The sequence below is a fragment of the Fringilla coelebs genome, assembly GCF_963513975.1.
Source record: "Fringilla coelebs genome assembly, chromosome: 15".
Lineage (NCBI taxonomy): Eukaryota > Metazoa > Chordata > Aves > Passeriformes > Fringillidae > Fringilla > Fringilla coelebs.
Window position 1 is genome coordinate 12620198 of NC_140041.1, and position 16808 is coordinate 12637005.

The 16808-nt window shown below is 56.3% G+C and overlaps 1 protein-coding gene across 1 annotated transcript; it reads right to left on the minus strand.

Annotated features, from left to right (window-relative positions):
* Window positions 1–6893: 6893 nt before the first annotated feature.
* ARSI (arylsulfatase family member I) lies at window positions 6894–9672 on the minus strand (the record flags this gene model as incomplete). Its single annotated transcript, XM_084215687.1, has 2 exons — window positions 6894–8298; window positions 9353–9672. The coding sequence occupies 2 exons, from the start codon at window positions 9670–9672 to the stop codon at window positions 6894–6896; spliced, it is 1725 nt and encodes a 574-aa protein (XP_084071813.1).
* Window positions 9673–16808: the final 7136 nt, after the last annotated feature.

A 16808-nucleotide genomic window follows, 5' to 3' on the forward strand; every position in this document is an offset into this window, starting at 1 on the left:
CCTGAGGGGCTGGAAATGCTCCCTCCCAGTGCGGAGTTTGGGGCAAGCAGCTCTCCTCTCGCTCCCTCCCTCTCCGTGTGCTCCCGGGGCTCTCTCCTCGCTGAGGTAAATAAGGGAATATATTTGATTGACAAGCCCAGAGATAATGATGAGGGCAATTTGTCTTCTCAGCTTCACAAGCCTTCGTCAGCATCGCCGTCCCCATGGTGACCACCGCTGCCAGAAACGCCCTGTTTCTGTTGCCGGGGCAACTGCTTCCCAAACCCGCCGCCCTCTGGGGGACCAGGGCCCTGCTGGGGACCCGGCCCAGGGGCTGCCCGGGGGTCACCCCCCTGCTGCAGAGGGGGGATAGCTAAAATACAACTATTAATGGCAAATTAAAGGCTGTGGCAGTGGTAAAATAATTGGGGCAAAAAAGGTTTCCATGGAAACCGTGGTTTCCATGTTGCAGGAGGATGCTGTCACCCCAGCAACTGCTTATCCCCCCCCCCCAAAAAAAAAAAAATCCAGGCCTTGCTGGTACCTGCAGCAGCATTCCTGGGGGCCCTGGGGGCTGTGGGATGGGATGGGGCCACGCTGCAGCAGGAGGGAGCAGATGGAGCAGAAGTGTGTCAGGAGAAGCTGGAGAAATCATGGCAGGTCCCCAGGTCCCCACACTGTCCCACCTTCAGCCAGGGTCCCCAGAGGGGCTGGCCCTGATCACACTGCAGGGAGGGCTGGCTGCTCCCACTCCCCCCTCTGCCCGCTGTGTCCCCCAAGGGCCCTGGGGTTCCCATGGAGCAGCTCCTGAGGGTCTCCCCCAGAGAGGGGTGAGCAGCCTGGCCTGAAGCGCAGCTAGAGGGGAGCACAGAGTCCTGGGGCACTGTGTCCCTGTGCTGCCCAAGACAGGGTAGAAAGGGGGGAGTTTCAAAGTGGGAATAGGAGGAAGGTCTGGAGCCCAGTCCTTGGACTTTTTGTTGCTGAGTCGCCTCTCTGCTGTGCTGAACATATGAAAGCACAAAAAGTGCAATAAAAGTGGAGCTGTGAGGTCCAAAACCTCAGGGAAGGGGTTTCCCTCTGAGTCCCCACCAGCCCTCACTGGGGATCCAGCAGCACGCTGTCTACACCAGCCTTGCACTTTCCACTTGCTGACTTCCCCCAGAAGAGATTTCTACTAAGCTTTTGTCCCATTTCTGGATGATTTTGCACCAGGAGGGCCCTCCTCACAACAGAGGAAGGGACTCCCTGTGCCAGCTGGGAGAGCATTGCCTTTGGCAGCTGAGATGGATTGAGTTCCCTTTCAGTCTGCCATGGAAGGGTTAAAAGGAAAAGAAAAGGTTCTAACCAGACAAAAATAGGAGAAATCTTTGAGAGGGGAGAGAGGAGGAGCAGAGAGGGAGAGAAGAAAGGAGGTGGAAGTGGAGGAGGACAGCAAGTGGCGGAGTGAGGAAGAGGAGGGGGAGGAGGAGAAAGGTCTAATGGCTTTTCCATTAATTGCACCATTACCCACCTTCATCCCCACCTTGCACCCCTGCATCCAGCCTCCCGCTCCTGGCTGGTCCCATCCAGGGGACCCTGCTGGCAGAGCAGGGACTGATTCCCAGCCATGGAAGGGCACAGGGATGAGGCCACATTCCCAAGGGTTGATGACCTCCAGACCCACCCTGGCCATGCCCTGGCATGGGCAGAGCACACCAGGCACCCTCGCTTGGGCTGCAGGCAATGCACATGTGCCATCTGGGCCCCGGGGACACGATGGTCCCCAAAACGCCTCCAGGCATCTGCACAACTCCTCCCCATGCTGCTTCCACAAAAAAGGGGGTTCCATTCCCCACCCCAGGGCTGTGCCAGCAGGCGAGGGCTGCCATGGGGGCCGGTGCATCTGGATGTTTGTGGGAGTGCTCTCCTCCTGCAGCATTTTGCTGCCATCCCCCAGCAGCCCTCTGGAACCCTAGAGGCAAGAGCCCCCCACTCCCAGGACCCCCTGGATGCCCGTGGGCAGCTCTGTGCCCCTGCCTCACTCCCACTCCCTCCCACCCGCGCTGCCGTTCGTGTCCCCGTGAGCTCCGCAATGTGACCTGCCCCCTCCCCGTGCCACCCCCGCACTGCCACACGTGCTCAGCCCCACACGCGTGACTCTGCGTGCTCCTGAGCCAGGGGGAGGGCTCTGTCCCTTCCTTCCCCCCGGGGCCCTGCTGCAGCCCAAACCCTCACCCGGGCAGGGGGTGATGGCACAGTCCCCACGAGGACCCTGCCTCCCTCCCCAGGGTTCTCCTGCCTGGCAGAGACACGACTCTCCAGGAAAAGCTTCTCCCTCTCTGCTCTTCTCTCTATTCTTTTTTTTTTCCTTTTCCTTGACATTTTTCCTTCTGAGGGTAAGGGGGTGTCAGACTTCTGCATGCTGAACAGGCTTTGCTTTGCTGACAATGTTTTCCCAAGCAGGAACTGCTGTGTGGTCCCAACCCTACGTGCCTGGGGACAATCCCAGGGAGCAGGAGCTCTGGGTGGAACCTTCCACCTCTGGGCTGGGGGCTCCCCTGTAGGGAGGAGTAGTCCCAGTTCTCTCCCAGAGGCCTCAGAATAGCCTTAGGACGTGTCCATTCCCAGCCATCCCAAGATTTGCTCCTGCAGGGCTTTGGGAGCCATGCTGCTCTCCTGCTGCCATGCTCGGGTCTGGCCACCTGATGGAGACCTTCATCCCCGGTGCTCCTCTCCATCACTGGGCTGACCTCTCCAAAAATGCATCCTGCTCCCCACACCCTGCCCCAGCTCTGCCTGCAGAGCTTTGGTTTCTGCATCCCAGCACGGGGCTGCTCCAGGGTGAGCACCCGAGGTTGGATGCTGAACCCCAACCACACGGATGGGCAGCTCAGGATGGACCCACGTGTCCTGAGAGGCTGCAGCAGTGCCCCTGCTCCCAGGGGATGGGGCTTGCAGCAGTGCCTCGCACACCAAACCAGCCAGGCTGCCAATTACATACTGCAGAGATCCCAAAATTACTGGGACAGTTTCACATGCAAGCTGGGGTCTGGGGGATGCTCAGTTGCTGTCCTCTGGGAGCTGATTTTGGGGTTATTTTTAGATAAGATTATAAATACCGTGGTGAGGAGAGCTGATTTACATTTAGGGCTGTGTTTGCAAACGTGCCCTGTCCCTGCGGGCCCAGCACTTGCTCCTGCAACCACAGAAAGGTGCTTTAGGCTGAGACAGGGTGTTCTCAGTGCCACCCTCTCCCCTACAGCAGGGTTCATGGGCAAAGACCCTCCTGGGGACATGACCATGATACTTGGGGACACTCAGCAGGTGCCATGGTTCCCTGGAACCATCGTGCACTGGATCTGAGTGGGGGGAACCTGCGAAACCACTCGTCCTCAGATTTCTGGCATGAGAAGGTTCACAAGTGCTCCTGATACAGAACACCTTCTGAGGTGCTCAGGGTGCTCTGCCACTGGGGCAGTTTGCAGGGATGCCCATCCCCTGTCCTGATACTGGGCTTCTTCCCTCTCTCGGGTGGGAGTTGCCTGCAGGGCTGGAGAGGCTCTGACGTTCCCCCAGTCCTGCCTGATGCATCCCATCCCTATTCCATCCCGTCCTATCCCACTCCCCTCCTCTTCCCAGCCCAGCCCAGCCCCACCCTCCTCTTATCCTCCTCCCCATCTCTATCCCATCCCAACTCCATTCATTCCCAGCCCATCCCCTTCCCCCTCGCTCCAGCCAGCAGGCTGGAAACAGCCCGGGTGGAGACAGCCGGTCCATGGTGGCAGGGAGGCAGCCACCACCGCCCCCCTCCATCCCCGATGCACCCCCTGCCCTTCCCTCCCAGGCCCCGTCCTACAGCCGGCTCCTGCGGGGCTCTGCAGCTGCCTGGGGCTTGCCAGGCACTTTGAAGGGAGGCTGGGAAGGAGGGGAGCCTCAGCCTGTCTGTGAAAACACCTCTCCCGGGTGCAGGGAACTCCACCGCCTGAGCATCTCTCCAGCTGCATTAACCCCTTGGCAGCCAGAGCGTGCACACAGTCCCAGGGCACTTCAGCTCTCTGAAAACACAGGGTTTTGGCACATAGCTGCATTTTTCCCAGCACAGACCATTAATGAACATTGCTCTGATGAGGAGAACACGTGGCAGCAGCTGCATCTCCTTTCCCAGCCCAATGTTCAGACACAGCACAGCTGGAATCAGGGGTGAAGGACAACTGCTGTCCTCGGGCTGGAGGCTTTGCTCTCTCCAAGCACCCAGAGATGCTCCTGCCCACCTCTTCTCTTTGTTTTCAGGGACTAAGATTTTCCTTCAGCTGTTTCTTCTTGCAAAGATTGAGAATCCAACTCTTTTTAATTAAAAATACAGATGACAACAGATCCACCACTGTGTCCAGGCTGACTGCAAACCCAGCATCAGCCCAGCAGATCCAAACCTGGAAAGAGGAAGTGTGACCAGACAAACATTTTCATGGGGATGTTAGTAAAAATGGAAAGGAGAAAGATTGAGCATGTTTTCATGGAAATTTCCATTTTTGAAGAAAAAGAAAATAAAAGAAGGACTAAACTTGGATGCATTTATGTAAATATGGAAATGAAAGCTGTTTCCCGAGCCTTGTCACCACCTCATGTCCAGCCCTGCTCTCCCATTCCCTTCAGCACCAACTCTCCCTTAGCTAATATTTGTTCTCAAGCCCCGGCAGCATCACCCCCTGCTCTCCCCTGGCCTTGGCTCTGCCTGCAGCAGCCTCCTCTTCTTCAGCAAAGTGTTGCTTTATTTTCAGCAACTGCTTGGCTTTGCCAAATGGCAGCCGGTGCCGCAGTCCCGCTGATGGTGCACATCCCCAGGGAGCAGGCTGGCTGGTTTGATTTGAGGTAGTGTGAGGATGTGGAGCATCCTCTTGGGGCTCACCTCCAGCCAGGCGAAGCCATGGGGACCAGTCCTCTTGGAGCAACATGCTAAGGGAGCAGGGATGGAGATGGGGCTGATGGAGGAGCTGAGCCCCCTCTGAACCCCGTGCTTGTGATGTGCCTGCAGGGATGCAGGGATGCAGGAGCCAGTGGGGTGGGATGGCACAGCGATGGGCGTGCGCGGAGCTGCGGGGACTGGCGCACACGCTGCCACACTCCAGCTTTTCAAACTCCTTCCCAGCTCTACAAGAAGAGGCCTCCTCTCTTCTGCCTTGCTGTCAGCTGGTTTTTTTCCTTTGTTTCTATAGAAAATCCCAATACCCCCAAATAATCCAGCTAAGAGTAAGAAAAAAAAAAAATACAAACATGTCATTTTCTTCCCATCCTCATCCCTCTCTCACACACAGGGCTTGAAAGAGCACTGAAAGGTATTCAGTGTGCACGCTGCCAATTGTCACATCTTTCAATGACAGATTTTAAATGAATGTTATTTTGCAACGGAGAAAGAGAGGGGGGAAAAGAAAAAAAATAGAAAGCCCACACTGCTCATCCAAGAGCTGACAAGTCCTAACGGGCCTCATTTTCCAGAGACAAAAATAACTATTTTCAAAATTCACAGCAGGGCCTTCGCCTACACACGCTGCACCAAGAGAAACCTGTGGGGAGAAATGTAAAACACATTGTGTAAATGGAAATGCACCATGCATCCAAAACGATTTTAAAGCTATTTACCCCCTTCCATCCTCGCCAGCTCTCCTGCGAGCGCACGTATGCGCGCTCTCACCCCGCCGAAGGCGTGGGGGCTCGGAGCTCTGCTGGCTTCCCTGGGCCCAGAGCTCTGCTGGCTTCCCTGGCCCCTGGCAATCCCTGGGCTGGCTCCCCTCAGCCGTGGATGATGGGGAGGTGTTTTCCTCCCCACGCGTGCGCTGCTGGAAGAGCAGTGCCCATCTGTGAGGAGGGGATGTGGCGCGGTGCTGGCGGGCGGGAGACGGCCCCATCATCCCCGTCCTGCACTGTGGCTTCAAAAGTCCTGCAGCTACAAAACAGCAGATCAGCTTCTGCAGAGACCTTCTTGAGATCTTCTCTCTGCCCCAGGTTCAGCAATGGGATGTGGGGACAGGGACAGGGACAGCTCCAGCACTGGGAAGGGGCAGACAGTGTGGCTGGCTGATTGGATGTGTAGGATTCACAGGGGTGCCTAGAGGCTTGCACATGAGGGGGGTGTCCAGGCGAATTTTGGGTGAAAGGCTCTGCTGGGTAGCTGACCCATGTAGAGTCCACCACCAGAGCCTGAGGCAAACCTGCCTCCCAAATGTGGGGCCGAAGAGAACCACCTGTCCTCTGGGAGCATCCAGCCATGACTCCATGGGCCACAGCTCCTCATCAGGGCTGCTCCTGGTCCCCCAGGCCAGGGGAGAGGGGAAGCCATAGCCCCACATGAGGTCACTGTAGCAGCATGCCTTAGTCCAGCAATGTTGATCTCAACTCTGACATCCATGGTCAGGAATCCATCCCTCCACAAAGAAGCAGTGTGGCCTTGGGTTTGGGGGAGGCCATCAAGTTCCCAGAGCAAGAGCAGAGGTTACAGCTGCTTGGCAGCAGGCTGCAAGCCAGAAGCAAATAGAGGGAAATGGCGAGGGTTAACGTGAAGGCAGAGCCCCCCCATGCTTCCTCCTGCCCTTGCAATGGCCAACACTTAAAGCTTATGATTGGCTGCAGAATCCTTGAGGAAAGGGTCTCTCTCTTTGGAAGCAGCTGTGCAGGGCCAGCCCAGCTCAGCGCAGTCACTCACCACCACCAAGCACTGCAGCAGAGACCACATCGCCCTTCCTCCCCCACTGGGAGCAACTCCCTGTGGCCACCACTCCAGCCAGGGAGGAAAAGTGTTTTGGAGTGAACCCTGGAGCAAGGGAGAGCAAGAGAGCACTGGCCACCTCCCTGCCTGTCCTTCTCCCTCACTCCCATCCCATGGCACTGCAGTCCAGAGCTCCACCCTGGCCAGGATGGGTGGATGCTGGGGGAGTGTCCTGTCAGATGCGGTTGGACATGAGCCTGGTGTTCAGCTTGCGGAAGAAGGAGCGCAGCTTGCAGATCTTGCACTTCTTCTTCTTCTTGTTCCTGCTTTTCAGGGACTCCCGGCCTCCTTCCCACTCCTCCCCATCATCCTCACTGGCCCAAGGTCCCCAGGCCCCGCCGTTGAAGTCTGGGTGAGCGCGGGGGTTCTCCGCAGGGTACCGCACCGGGATGGCCGTGCGGTTGTAGTGCACCAGCCTCATCAGGAGGCTCCTGACCACGTCTGGGCGCTGCTCTGAGAGGTCGTAGCGCTCGTAGGGGTCGGCAGTGATGTTGAAGAGCCACACGGACTTCCTCAGGCCATCGGTGAGACGCTCCAGGTTCCACCAGCTCCCTGGGAAGTTGGTCAGGGTCTGCGGGGGTATCCAGTCGCTGTACCCTGGGTCACCAGTGAGGAGCTTCCACTCCCCAACCCGGATGGAAGCTTGCACAGCCGTGTTCCAGATGCCAAAGCCGTCCTCCAAGGAGCCGTACTTGGCATGGTTGTACAAGGGGTCAATGTTGTGCAGGATTTCGGAGCGTGGCGACTCCTTACCCTCACTGATAGCAGGCCAGACATCATAGCCATCCAAGCCTTGGACATTGCTCAGGTTACCCCTGGCCAGGCTGACCAGAGTAGGGTACCAGTCTGTAATGTGAACCAGCGCCCAGCTTGTCCGACGCTTTCGCTTGATCAGGGGACTGTGGACAAAACCAATGCCCCGCACTCCCCCTTCCCAGTACGTCCCTTTGCGACCCCGTAGCGGCCAGTTGCTTCCCCCGGAGAAGGTCTGCCCGCCGTTGTCCGTGGAGAACACAATCACACTGTTATCGTAATACCCGTACTTCTTGAGGGCCCAGGTGATGTTCTTCACCGCCTCGTCCATGCAGGTCACCATGGCCGCGTACTTGCGGCGGGCGACGTTGCCCATGGAGCGGTAGCGGTAGATGTACTCCTTGGGGGACTGCAGGGGCGTGTGCACCGCTTGGAAGGCCACGTAGATGAAGATGGGCTCCTTGGGGCTGTGGGATGCCAGGATCTTGCTGACTCGCTGGGCATAGAGAAAGGTGGAATACTTCCCACTCTGGTCCCAAGCCACGTCCTCCCCCTCGTGCAGGTCGTAGCCGCAGACATCCGGCCCGTCGCAGTTGTCGTAGGTGTAGTAATCCACGTTGCCTGTCAGGGAGCCCAGGAAGGTGTCGAAGCCCCGGCGAGTGGGCAGGCACTCCTTCTTGTAGAAGCCAAGGTGCCACTTGCCCACCATGTGTGTGGAGTAGCCGGCTTCCTGCAGCTTCTGTGGCAGGGTGACCTGGTCGAGGGGCAGGCAGTTGGGCTGCCGAGGGCGGATGATGGAGTGCTGCAATCCTGTGTGGATCTGGTACCTGCCAGGAAGAAGAGCCAGAGGAAAGCAGCATTGGGTGATGAGGAGCGGCACTAGGTGAGGATGTGATGGCAGTGTATGTATTGGAAACCCAAAACAAATGCAGATCTCTATGTCACCCAACCCAACCCAATGAAACAAGGTCCAGCCAGGGACAGGGAGCTTCTCATCCATCCGTAAGTACCAAAATGAGTTGCAAAGAACACAGACAGAGGTTCAGCAGACATCTCACAAAAATGCCAGCATTTGTCCCCACTGCTGCCAGCCTGGGGAGATGGCTGGGCTGTGTCAGGGCTGGGCAGCACAAGCAAGAGGGCTCATAATGCAGCACCTGAATGTCCCCACCATCTCTGTCCTCCCCTGCTTTGCACACCACAAAGATGTCTGGGACCCCTCAAGAACCATCAGGAGAGAAGGGAGGCCTTTGCTTGGACCCTGGTGGGCTGCATCACCCCAGGCAGTAGGTGACCACATCCATAGGCACCTCCCTGGGCCCACTCCTCAGCAGGAGGTGGTCTGGTGGGATCTGCCTCTTACAGGGAGTGCTGACCACACAGCACTGCTCCAGAGAAAGCCTCACCTATCCTAGAAAGCAGGGTGGCCCAGAATAAGGGGACATGTGACTGTGGTGCCTTGGGAGAGGGCAGTGGAGCAACATCCAGCCTGTGCTAGCCAGTGCAGCACTGAACATGCATGCAAAGCACAGACCAAGGGCCTCACAGCAAATCTCCAAGGGCCAGTGTGTCAGGGACTACCTGGGGACACAGTTCCTTGCCCAGCACCAAACACCTCCTGACTAGAGACCACCCTCTCCTAAAGTGTCAGCCATTACCCAGCAGCATCCACATTTTTGCTCTTGCCATGTGCCACTCTTTATCCTGTGTCAAAATCAACTATTCACCCAGGAACCTTTCTAGAGAAATCCAGATATGCTGGAGGATCTCCATCCTCTGCCAATACACCAGGGCATCACTCTAGCAGCAAGCTGGGGTTAAGCCCCTCACAGAAGGGACCAAAGGGGGACATGAGTAGGCTGTGAGCAGGCACTGGCTTACCTGCCAGTTATCAGTTGGCTCCGGGACGGGGTGCAGATGGGCTGGATGTAGTAGTTCTCCAGCTTCACACCCTCTGCTGCCAGCCTGTCCAGTGTCGGCGTCTGGATATCTGAGCCGTGATAGCCGATGTCGTGGTAGCCCTGGTCATCGGTCAGAATGAAGATGATGTGGGGTGGCCTGGTGAAGGTGGGAGGCAGTGATTTCTCCATGGGGTCTGTGGCCACATCGGCCACCAAACTGGGCTTCATCCAGTCCCAGGACAAATAGCCAAAGCTGAGCAGGCTGACGAGCGAGAAACCCGTGAGGGCATAGACGGCCATCCCGAAGCACGGTGCTGCCTGCCAAGGGTGTTACTGTCCCAGCATCGCCTCAGAGCCACAAAAACAGGAGGTCTCCCCCTCCTCCAGGAGGGCTCCCTGACCTAGAGGATGCTCTCCGCAAGCCCCGCAGCCGGTTTTGCGGGAGCAGCTTCCATCCAGGCACACAAAGAGCTAAATCCGCCGGGGCTGGGTCGCCTTCAGTCAAAGGAAAATAAACCCCGCGCTGCTCCAATCACACACATCTGCACGGCAGGACGGGCTGCTCGCACCGACTGCCGCCGGCCCGGGGCCGCTCACCAGCGTCCCGAGCGCTGGAAACACTTCCTGCCTTCCTGGGGCTTTCTCCCCGGTGTTAGTTCTTTATGAAGAGAAAGACAGACAAAGTTGCTCTGGCTTCTCGTCTGCTCCAGCCCTGCGCCTGCCCGGTATCCAGCCGGCTCGCTCGGGATACGCCGATCCTCGTCGTTAAACTCCTGCGGAAGAGGGTGCTAAAGTTCAAGCCCAGGGGTGCCGAGCTCTCCTCCTCGCTCTCCGGGCAAGAGCCGCCCTCTCCCTTTCCCAGCCTCCGCTCCAAGGCACAGTCCCAACATCTGTCAGGAGCTGTCTAAGCCGCCAGGTTTATGGGGAGCTGCTGGCTCGGCCCCTCCCAGCTCAGCGGCTCCAGCAAAAAGCTGGGAAGCCCCAGGGCATGCAGGGTCCTTCCCAAGCGCGGCATTCCCTGAGCCATCGATGCTTCCCTTCCTGCTTGCACCCAGCCGTGTGACACATGGATCAGGGCCCTTGGTGGGATGCTCAGCTGAAGCCCCCGCAGCATCCAGCCCGGGAGGGCAGCAGGAAGGGCTGGATCTTTGGGAGGGATTGCTGAGGCCAGCTGCCCACACTGACAGGATCATCATCCAAAGAAATCCTGAACAAGGAGAAGCTGCAAAAACTTGTTTGAACACCGCCAATGTTAATAAAACCACCCAGGGACTTGTAGAGCACTAAGGAGTGGTGGGTGCTGCTGCACAGATTTCCCAAGTGGGGAAACTGAGGCAGCAAAGGGCCGTTGTCACATGAGAGGGGCAAGGTTTGGTGGGAACCAGAGACTTCTGTCAGTGCAGGGGTACTGATCTGAGCTCGGGGTGCCGCGACAAGGCGCCAGTACCCTGGTGCTTCAGGGAAGGGTGTTGGCAGAGATGAGCAATGGCCCTCTGCAATTCCTTCTGCATTCATCAGGATGCTCTCGTGCCTGGTAAGCATCTTGTCCCCCCCACTTTCCCAGCCAAGGACATGGCCCAGGAAGGGGGATTTTTAGCACAAACCCCTGTCCGAGCTGGGAGCTGAGTCCTGTGTCTGTTTGCAGTCCCAAGGTGATGGGCACCTGAGGGGTGCCAGTACACTGGGCACCCCAAAAGCTCCATAGCAGCCACCCCACCTGCCTCTACAGCTGCAGGGCCGTGGTGGGGGCTCACTGCGGGGCTGGGAGGGCTCTGCCTTCAGAACTGGCACAGAAGAGCAGATGTAAGAAGATGGCTCCATGGCCCCCTACACATCTCCTTCCCAGATCCCCTCCTCTGGGCAGACACAGGCAGAGAGGATGGGATCAAGGACAGGGAACAGGACCAGCTTCAGCCAGGGCTCAGGGCCTTGCAGGAGCACAGGGAGGGGTGCAGGGGACAGAGCAGGAGGCAGGGATGGATTATTGTGTTCTGTGCTTTTCCCTGCTGGCAGGAACCCCTGCTCACTCGACAGCTCAGAAGGGCTGGGCTAAGCCCTTCACTGAGGTTTGATTAATCCCCAGGGGTTCATGTCTCATTTCTTCCACCCAATTCTCTTCCCCCTTTCCCTCCCTCCTTCCTACTACTTGCCTCCCTATTCTTCCCCAACACCTTTAGTTTTGAACAATATCCTCCTGTAAAAACCTGGACCTGACTGAAGGGAAATAGAGGTGGGGGATCCTTGTCTCCTGGGTCCTGTGTTCTCCAGCACACATGGCTCTGTACACACCCCAAAGCAGAGACAGAGTTATTGCCAGGGCTTGTAATCAGAGCTCTTCCCAAATAATAAATAATGGTCCACTTGGGTGAGTGTTACAGATGAGAGAGGAAATTGAAGATGTCAGGCCTGAGACATGGCAGAGAAACTGTGTTCAAGGCAACACAGATCACTGATAAACTATGTCTTGCTTGGGGCCAGGGGATGAGCAGGAGGGAGGTGCAGGAGGGGCAGCAGAAGGGATGTGTGGCCACAGGAGTGGGTTTGGAGCCCACCTACAAGGAGCTGGGCTGGATCCCACCTCTGAGGAGCAAAGCAGAGCCAAGAACCTCCTGGGTGTGTGGATTTGCTGCTCCACAGTCGTGTGGTGGGGCACATCCAGCTGACACCCCTAGGATGAGGAAGCACAGGCTGGGAGAGTCATCCTGAGTTAAGGCTGCTGTCAGTCCTCTCTGGCCAAAGCTCAGAGGGTTGAAGGAGGGAAGGAGGTGGCAGCAGGGACCTGGGCACATGCTTACACGGGGAGGGGACCTTTTGTGCCAGCCAGGGCAGCTGGCTCAGTGAAATCAGTGATAGGTCCAAGCTGGCCACAGGTCTGGGGAGGAAACAGCAGGGTTAACTCAGCTGAGGGAGCTTTTCCAAGAGCCAAAGGGTGAATAAATAGTGAATTTGTTGGCAGTGACCCTGCTCAGAAGGTTCAGGGACAGCTGGCTGGGTCTCAGCAGCACATGGACACCTTCTGAGTGCTCCTCCAAGAAATGATAAAAGGGTGAAAAGCAGAAAGAGTGCAGTGAAAGCACTCTAGATCCCAGGAAATGGGGTGCAATGGCACCCTCCACCCAGCCCCACTGAAATCAGGACAGGAGGCAGGAGAAGGGAGTGGCTAGCAGGGTGAAGGAGGAAGAAATTACAAGTCTGGAGTTTTGGGGTCAGGACGATTTAAGCTGTCTGCACAGCTGCTCTGAGAGTGATTAATGCATCACAAGGTCTGGGGATGGAAAAAGTACTCAGGGCCTGCAGGCACCCCCTCAACCGCTCTTAATTCAAGGCAGTCACTTGTCCAGCCTCACTCAGAGATGTCTCAAGAGCCAGGAGCTTCCTTGGAGAGCTCCAGCATGTTGCACAATGGGGAGATTTCCCCTGGCAGCCAGCCCAGCTGTGAGCGCTGAGCCAGCCAGCAGACCCTGCCTGCTTTGGTCCTACATCTGCCCTGGCAAGGACAGCACTGCTCCTCCCATCACACCAGCTGCTGTGACAAAAGACACTGAATCTCCCTCCCAGCCTGGTCTGCAGTGGCATTGCCAGTTCAGGATGATGGGGAGGCCCATCAGGTGAGCTGGGTGCTGGATGTGGGGCTGGCAGCAGCTCTGTGGGCAGAGCATCACCCCCTGCACCCCAGCCCAGCCTTTCCAGATAGAACCAAGCTCCCCATGCTGAGAAATCACTCAGCAACCAGGGTGAAGTCACCAGCCAAAGCCCCAAATGCTCCTTTTTGGTGCTTTTACACCCAGGAACATGATCTGCAGGGCATCAAACCCTGACCAGTGCCTGGACCAAGTCCCTCCATGTCCCCGCAGCTGTCACAGCTCCTCACATTTGCACAGCTGGTTCTCTGACCAAATATTTAATTATTCCTTTTCTTTTTTTTTTTTTTAATTATTAATTTTATGTGGCCTGGGGCAAGAATGAAAATAAACACAGCCCTTCCTGCTTTTTTCTCCCCACCGCCCCCCGGCTCCGGCCGCACTTGCGTTTTGGCTCCGAAAGCGCTCGCTGCAAATGGGGTTATGCAAACAGGCTCCACATATTTCTCTGTGCCTGAGATCTGCCACGAGGGCCACACAGCAAAGTTTAAAACTAAGCCTCAAATCTTTCTTTTTTTTTTTTTTTCACTTTCCCCCCCCCCACACTTTTCTTTATTTTTTAACCCTTCCTGAGGCCGTAGCTGTTTCAGCCCTCAATACTGCCTTTCTCCTGCCATCAATGGGGCATTATGGCAGGGGATTTATTGGAAGCAGAACTCCCAGGCTTTACAATGGGAGCTCTGTGCAAGGCAAATATTGCACAATCTGTTTGCACGCCGTCAGCTCGCTGCCCTTCCCCTCCGACAGCCCCACTCACGCCTCGGCCTCCGGCCTGCTGAAACAGGACCTTAAAAATGAGAAAAATGAAAGGTTTTTAATAAGTCCCCTCTCTCCTGCTTCAGAGCAAGACATTTGACCTAACAGGGCATCAGGGAGGCTCGGAAAAACACCTCTGGTCGCTCTCGCCTCTTAGATGTTTAAGGGTTTCCACTCTCCCTGGCCAGCGTGTGATGCATTTACTCTTTTATTGGCATGATGAAAGAGGCTAGGCAAGTCTGGAGAAGAAGGGAGCAGTCCCAGAAATGGGGAAAGGTTGCTTTGTCTAGAAAGGGGGGAAAAGGCTGACAGAAGGGGTCGGCCAGGTAATTTGTGGTGAAGGAAAGAGGCCGGAGGCATCACCAGTCCCAGGCATAGGAGAGGAAGGGGCTGGAGGTGAGTGCTTCCCCACTGACTTTGGGAGCCTCCAGGTGGTCCTGGACATCATGTCCTCAGCCTGGTGAATGGTTCTGTCCTGGTCTTCTCCCTGTCAGGAGCACTCTTTGCTCTCCAATGTCTTATCCTCCAGGGCTATCCCTAAGGATGATTTTCGCTCCCTGGTGCATTTCAGGCAAGCAGCATTTCTGCCAGGCAGTGCCAGGCCCTGCCTCCTCCCCCACCAGCTTTCCATATTCTTTTGCCCACTCTAGGACCTCATTTTTCCCACACAGAGCCCAGCACCTCTCTGCCTCTGGCCACATGGACCCTGTGGATAGAAACCAATTTTCTAGTGGCAACCACTGTGGCAAGACCTCCACCAGATTACAGGGTTTGGGTTTGGGTAGGGGAAGCTCAGAGGTTTTTAAACACGCCATAATTCACTCTCTGGGAGCTGGAGCAAGAGGAGGAGAAAACAGCAAATCTGCATCAGTTCCTGGTTATGCAACCCTGATCACTGCTGAAAGGACAAGGAGTGGTGCAGCAGCAGCCGTGGCACAGGATGCCAAAGCCACCAAGGCAGCCCATTATGGAGCAGAGAGGAGAGCATCAGCTGTCCCTCTGACAGGGGCTCTGGATTTTTTTCTTGAAGCCAAATGGTCTTTTTTTCAACTCCCTGCCTGTATTTCACACCATTTGAGCAGTTGAAAATAATCATCACCGTCAAAATGCACTTGGAAGCCGAAGCAGAGTATTAGAGTCTTTTCTAATGTAAACCATAGCCTCTAACAACACATGCTGGGCTTGGCCAGGGTTTGTTCCCCATCAAAACACTGCTGCTCCCCTTCCTCCTCTCCAGGTCCTGCAGTACCAGCAAAACAGGAAATAAAAGCCCTGAATAAGAAAAGTTCCTCTTAGGGTAAGGAATTTTTCTTCTGTTTTTGGTCACTGTGATGATGCATCTCAATGATTCTGCAAATCCTCCTGTGAAATTATTTCTACGCCTTCCTGCTCATGTTTGTTTTCTTCCTTCTCTTTCATTCAGGAGACTTCAGTCCATCAGCTTCCCTTCCTTCACATAATATTCTTTCCCTTGCCTTTCTCCACCCTCTGGGAAACTGCAGCTCGCCGCCTTCTCCTCTCCTCTCTCTAACGACTTGCTTTGAAGAGCTGGAGAGGAGCCCATGGGTTTGGCACCGCTCCCTCCTTCCCATGCCTTATGGCAAGCTTTCCACGTCGCCTTGGTGCTCTCCCTCCTCATCCTGCTCCCTCCTCTCCAGCCCAAAATCCAGCACTCCCTGAAGCGAGGTGCTCCCCGCTGGAGCTGTGCAGCAGAGCCCCAGGGCTCACGTTGTGGCTTGGCAGTCTGGATGGAGAATTCCCTTTGCTGTGAACCAGGGATGAGTGGAGATGTGGATCCCCACAGGTTTCAGAGACGGTGACAGGAAGCAGACTCAAGTCTGACTTTGCAGGCAGGACAGGCTGGAGATGAGGAACCTGTGGCAGTGTTTGATAGAAGGCTGAGAGCACCTGGGCACAGCCTGGTCCAGTCAGGGTCTCATGGCTCAGGTTTCTGGCATGGACTTTGCCCCCAACACACTCACCTTCCAGAAGGACTGAGCCTTGCTAAAAAAAAAAGTATAAAAAAAGAGTCAGCAGTTCCCTGGCCTCCAAGGGCTCTCTTTGAAACAGAGAAGGTCCCAAGGCAGCGGAAGGAAGGATTTAAGCATTTAGCATAGCTGGTTTCTGGCAGCAGTGCCATGTGACCCTGACACTGGCTTCCCCAGCTTATTGATTTTGGACACCCCCACCATCATTCCTGACAGGATTTATCATGGGAGACACAGAAACTCCTCAATCCTAAGTATGCAAGATGCTGGCATCACTTTCAGCCTCACCCAGGCTGGGAAAGAAAGAGCAATTCTTCCCAGCACCCACCTGGCAAATGTCTCCCCATCCCAAAGCCATTCCAGGCTGTAACCCAGCATCTTTGGTGGAGCCCCTGAACAGGCTTCCCTCCTGGAGCAGCCATGGCCATCAGGTATATAGGGACCCAGCAGACTCCCGGGCCCATGGAAGCAGCCCCAGCCCCTCCATGTCCTCCTGATACCCCACCAGGGTCCTGGCTCTCCTCGCAAGACACAGCAGAGCAAGGGACTGGCCATCCTCTCCCCAGGGCTGGGCAGCCTCCTGGCACCTGCCTGCCCTTAAATTCCATCTCCCCTTTCAGGTGCAACCTCTTCAAAGGCAGGCAGTGGGTTTGGGCTGGCAGGAGATGCGAAGGGCGGTGGGCAGGGTGCCCACCCAGAGCTCTGCTTGCTGCCCCGAGCCAAGGCATGGAGCACGAGCAGGATGAAGCCTGGCTTGGCTCAGGTGCCTGCCCCAGACAAGGAGCCCTTTCTCACTGCTGAGCTCGCAGCAGGGCAGGGCAGGATGGCCTCAGCACCCTGCTTGTTTATAACCCCACTTCAGCACAAGGAAAACACACCTGCCCATGCCAGCAGGGCTCGCACCTGTACCCCCTTCAGGCAAACGGCCGCCTGTTTATCCAGGACGGGTTTCCTCGGCACTGGGGGACCACAGCAGAGATGCTGCTGCTCCCCAGCACCAAGGGCTGTTTTCCATCCTGGCAGGAGACAAAGTCAGACAGCTCAGGAGTGG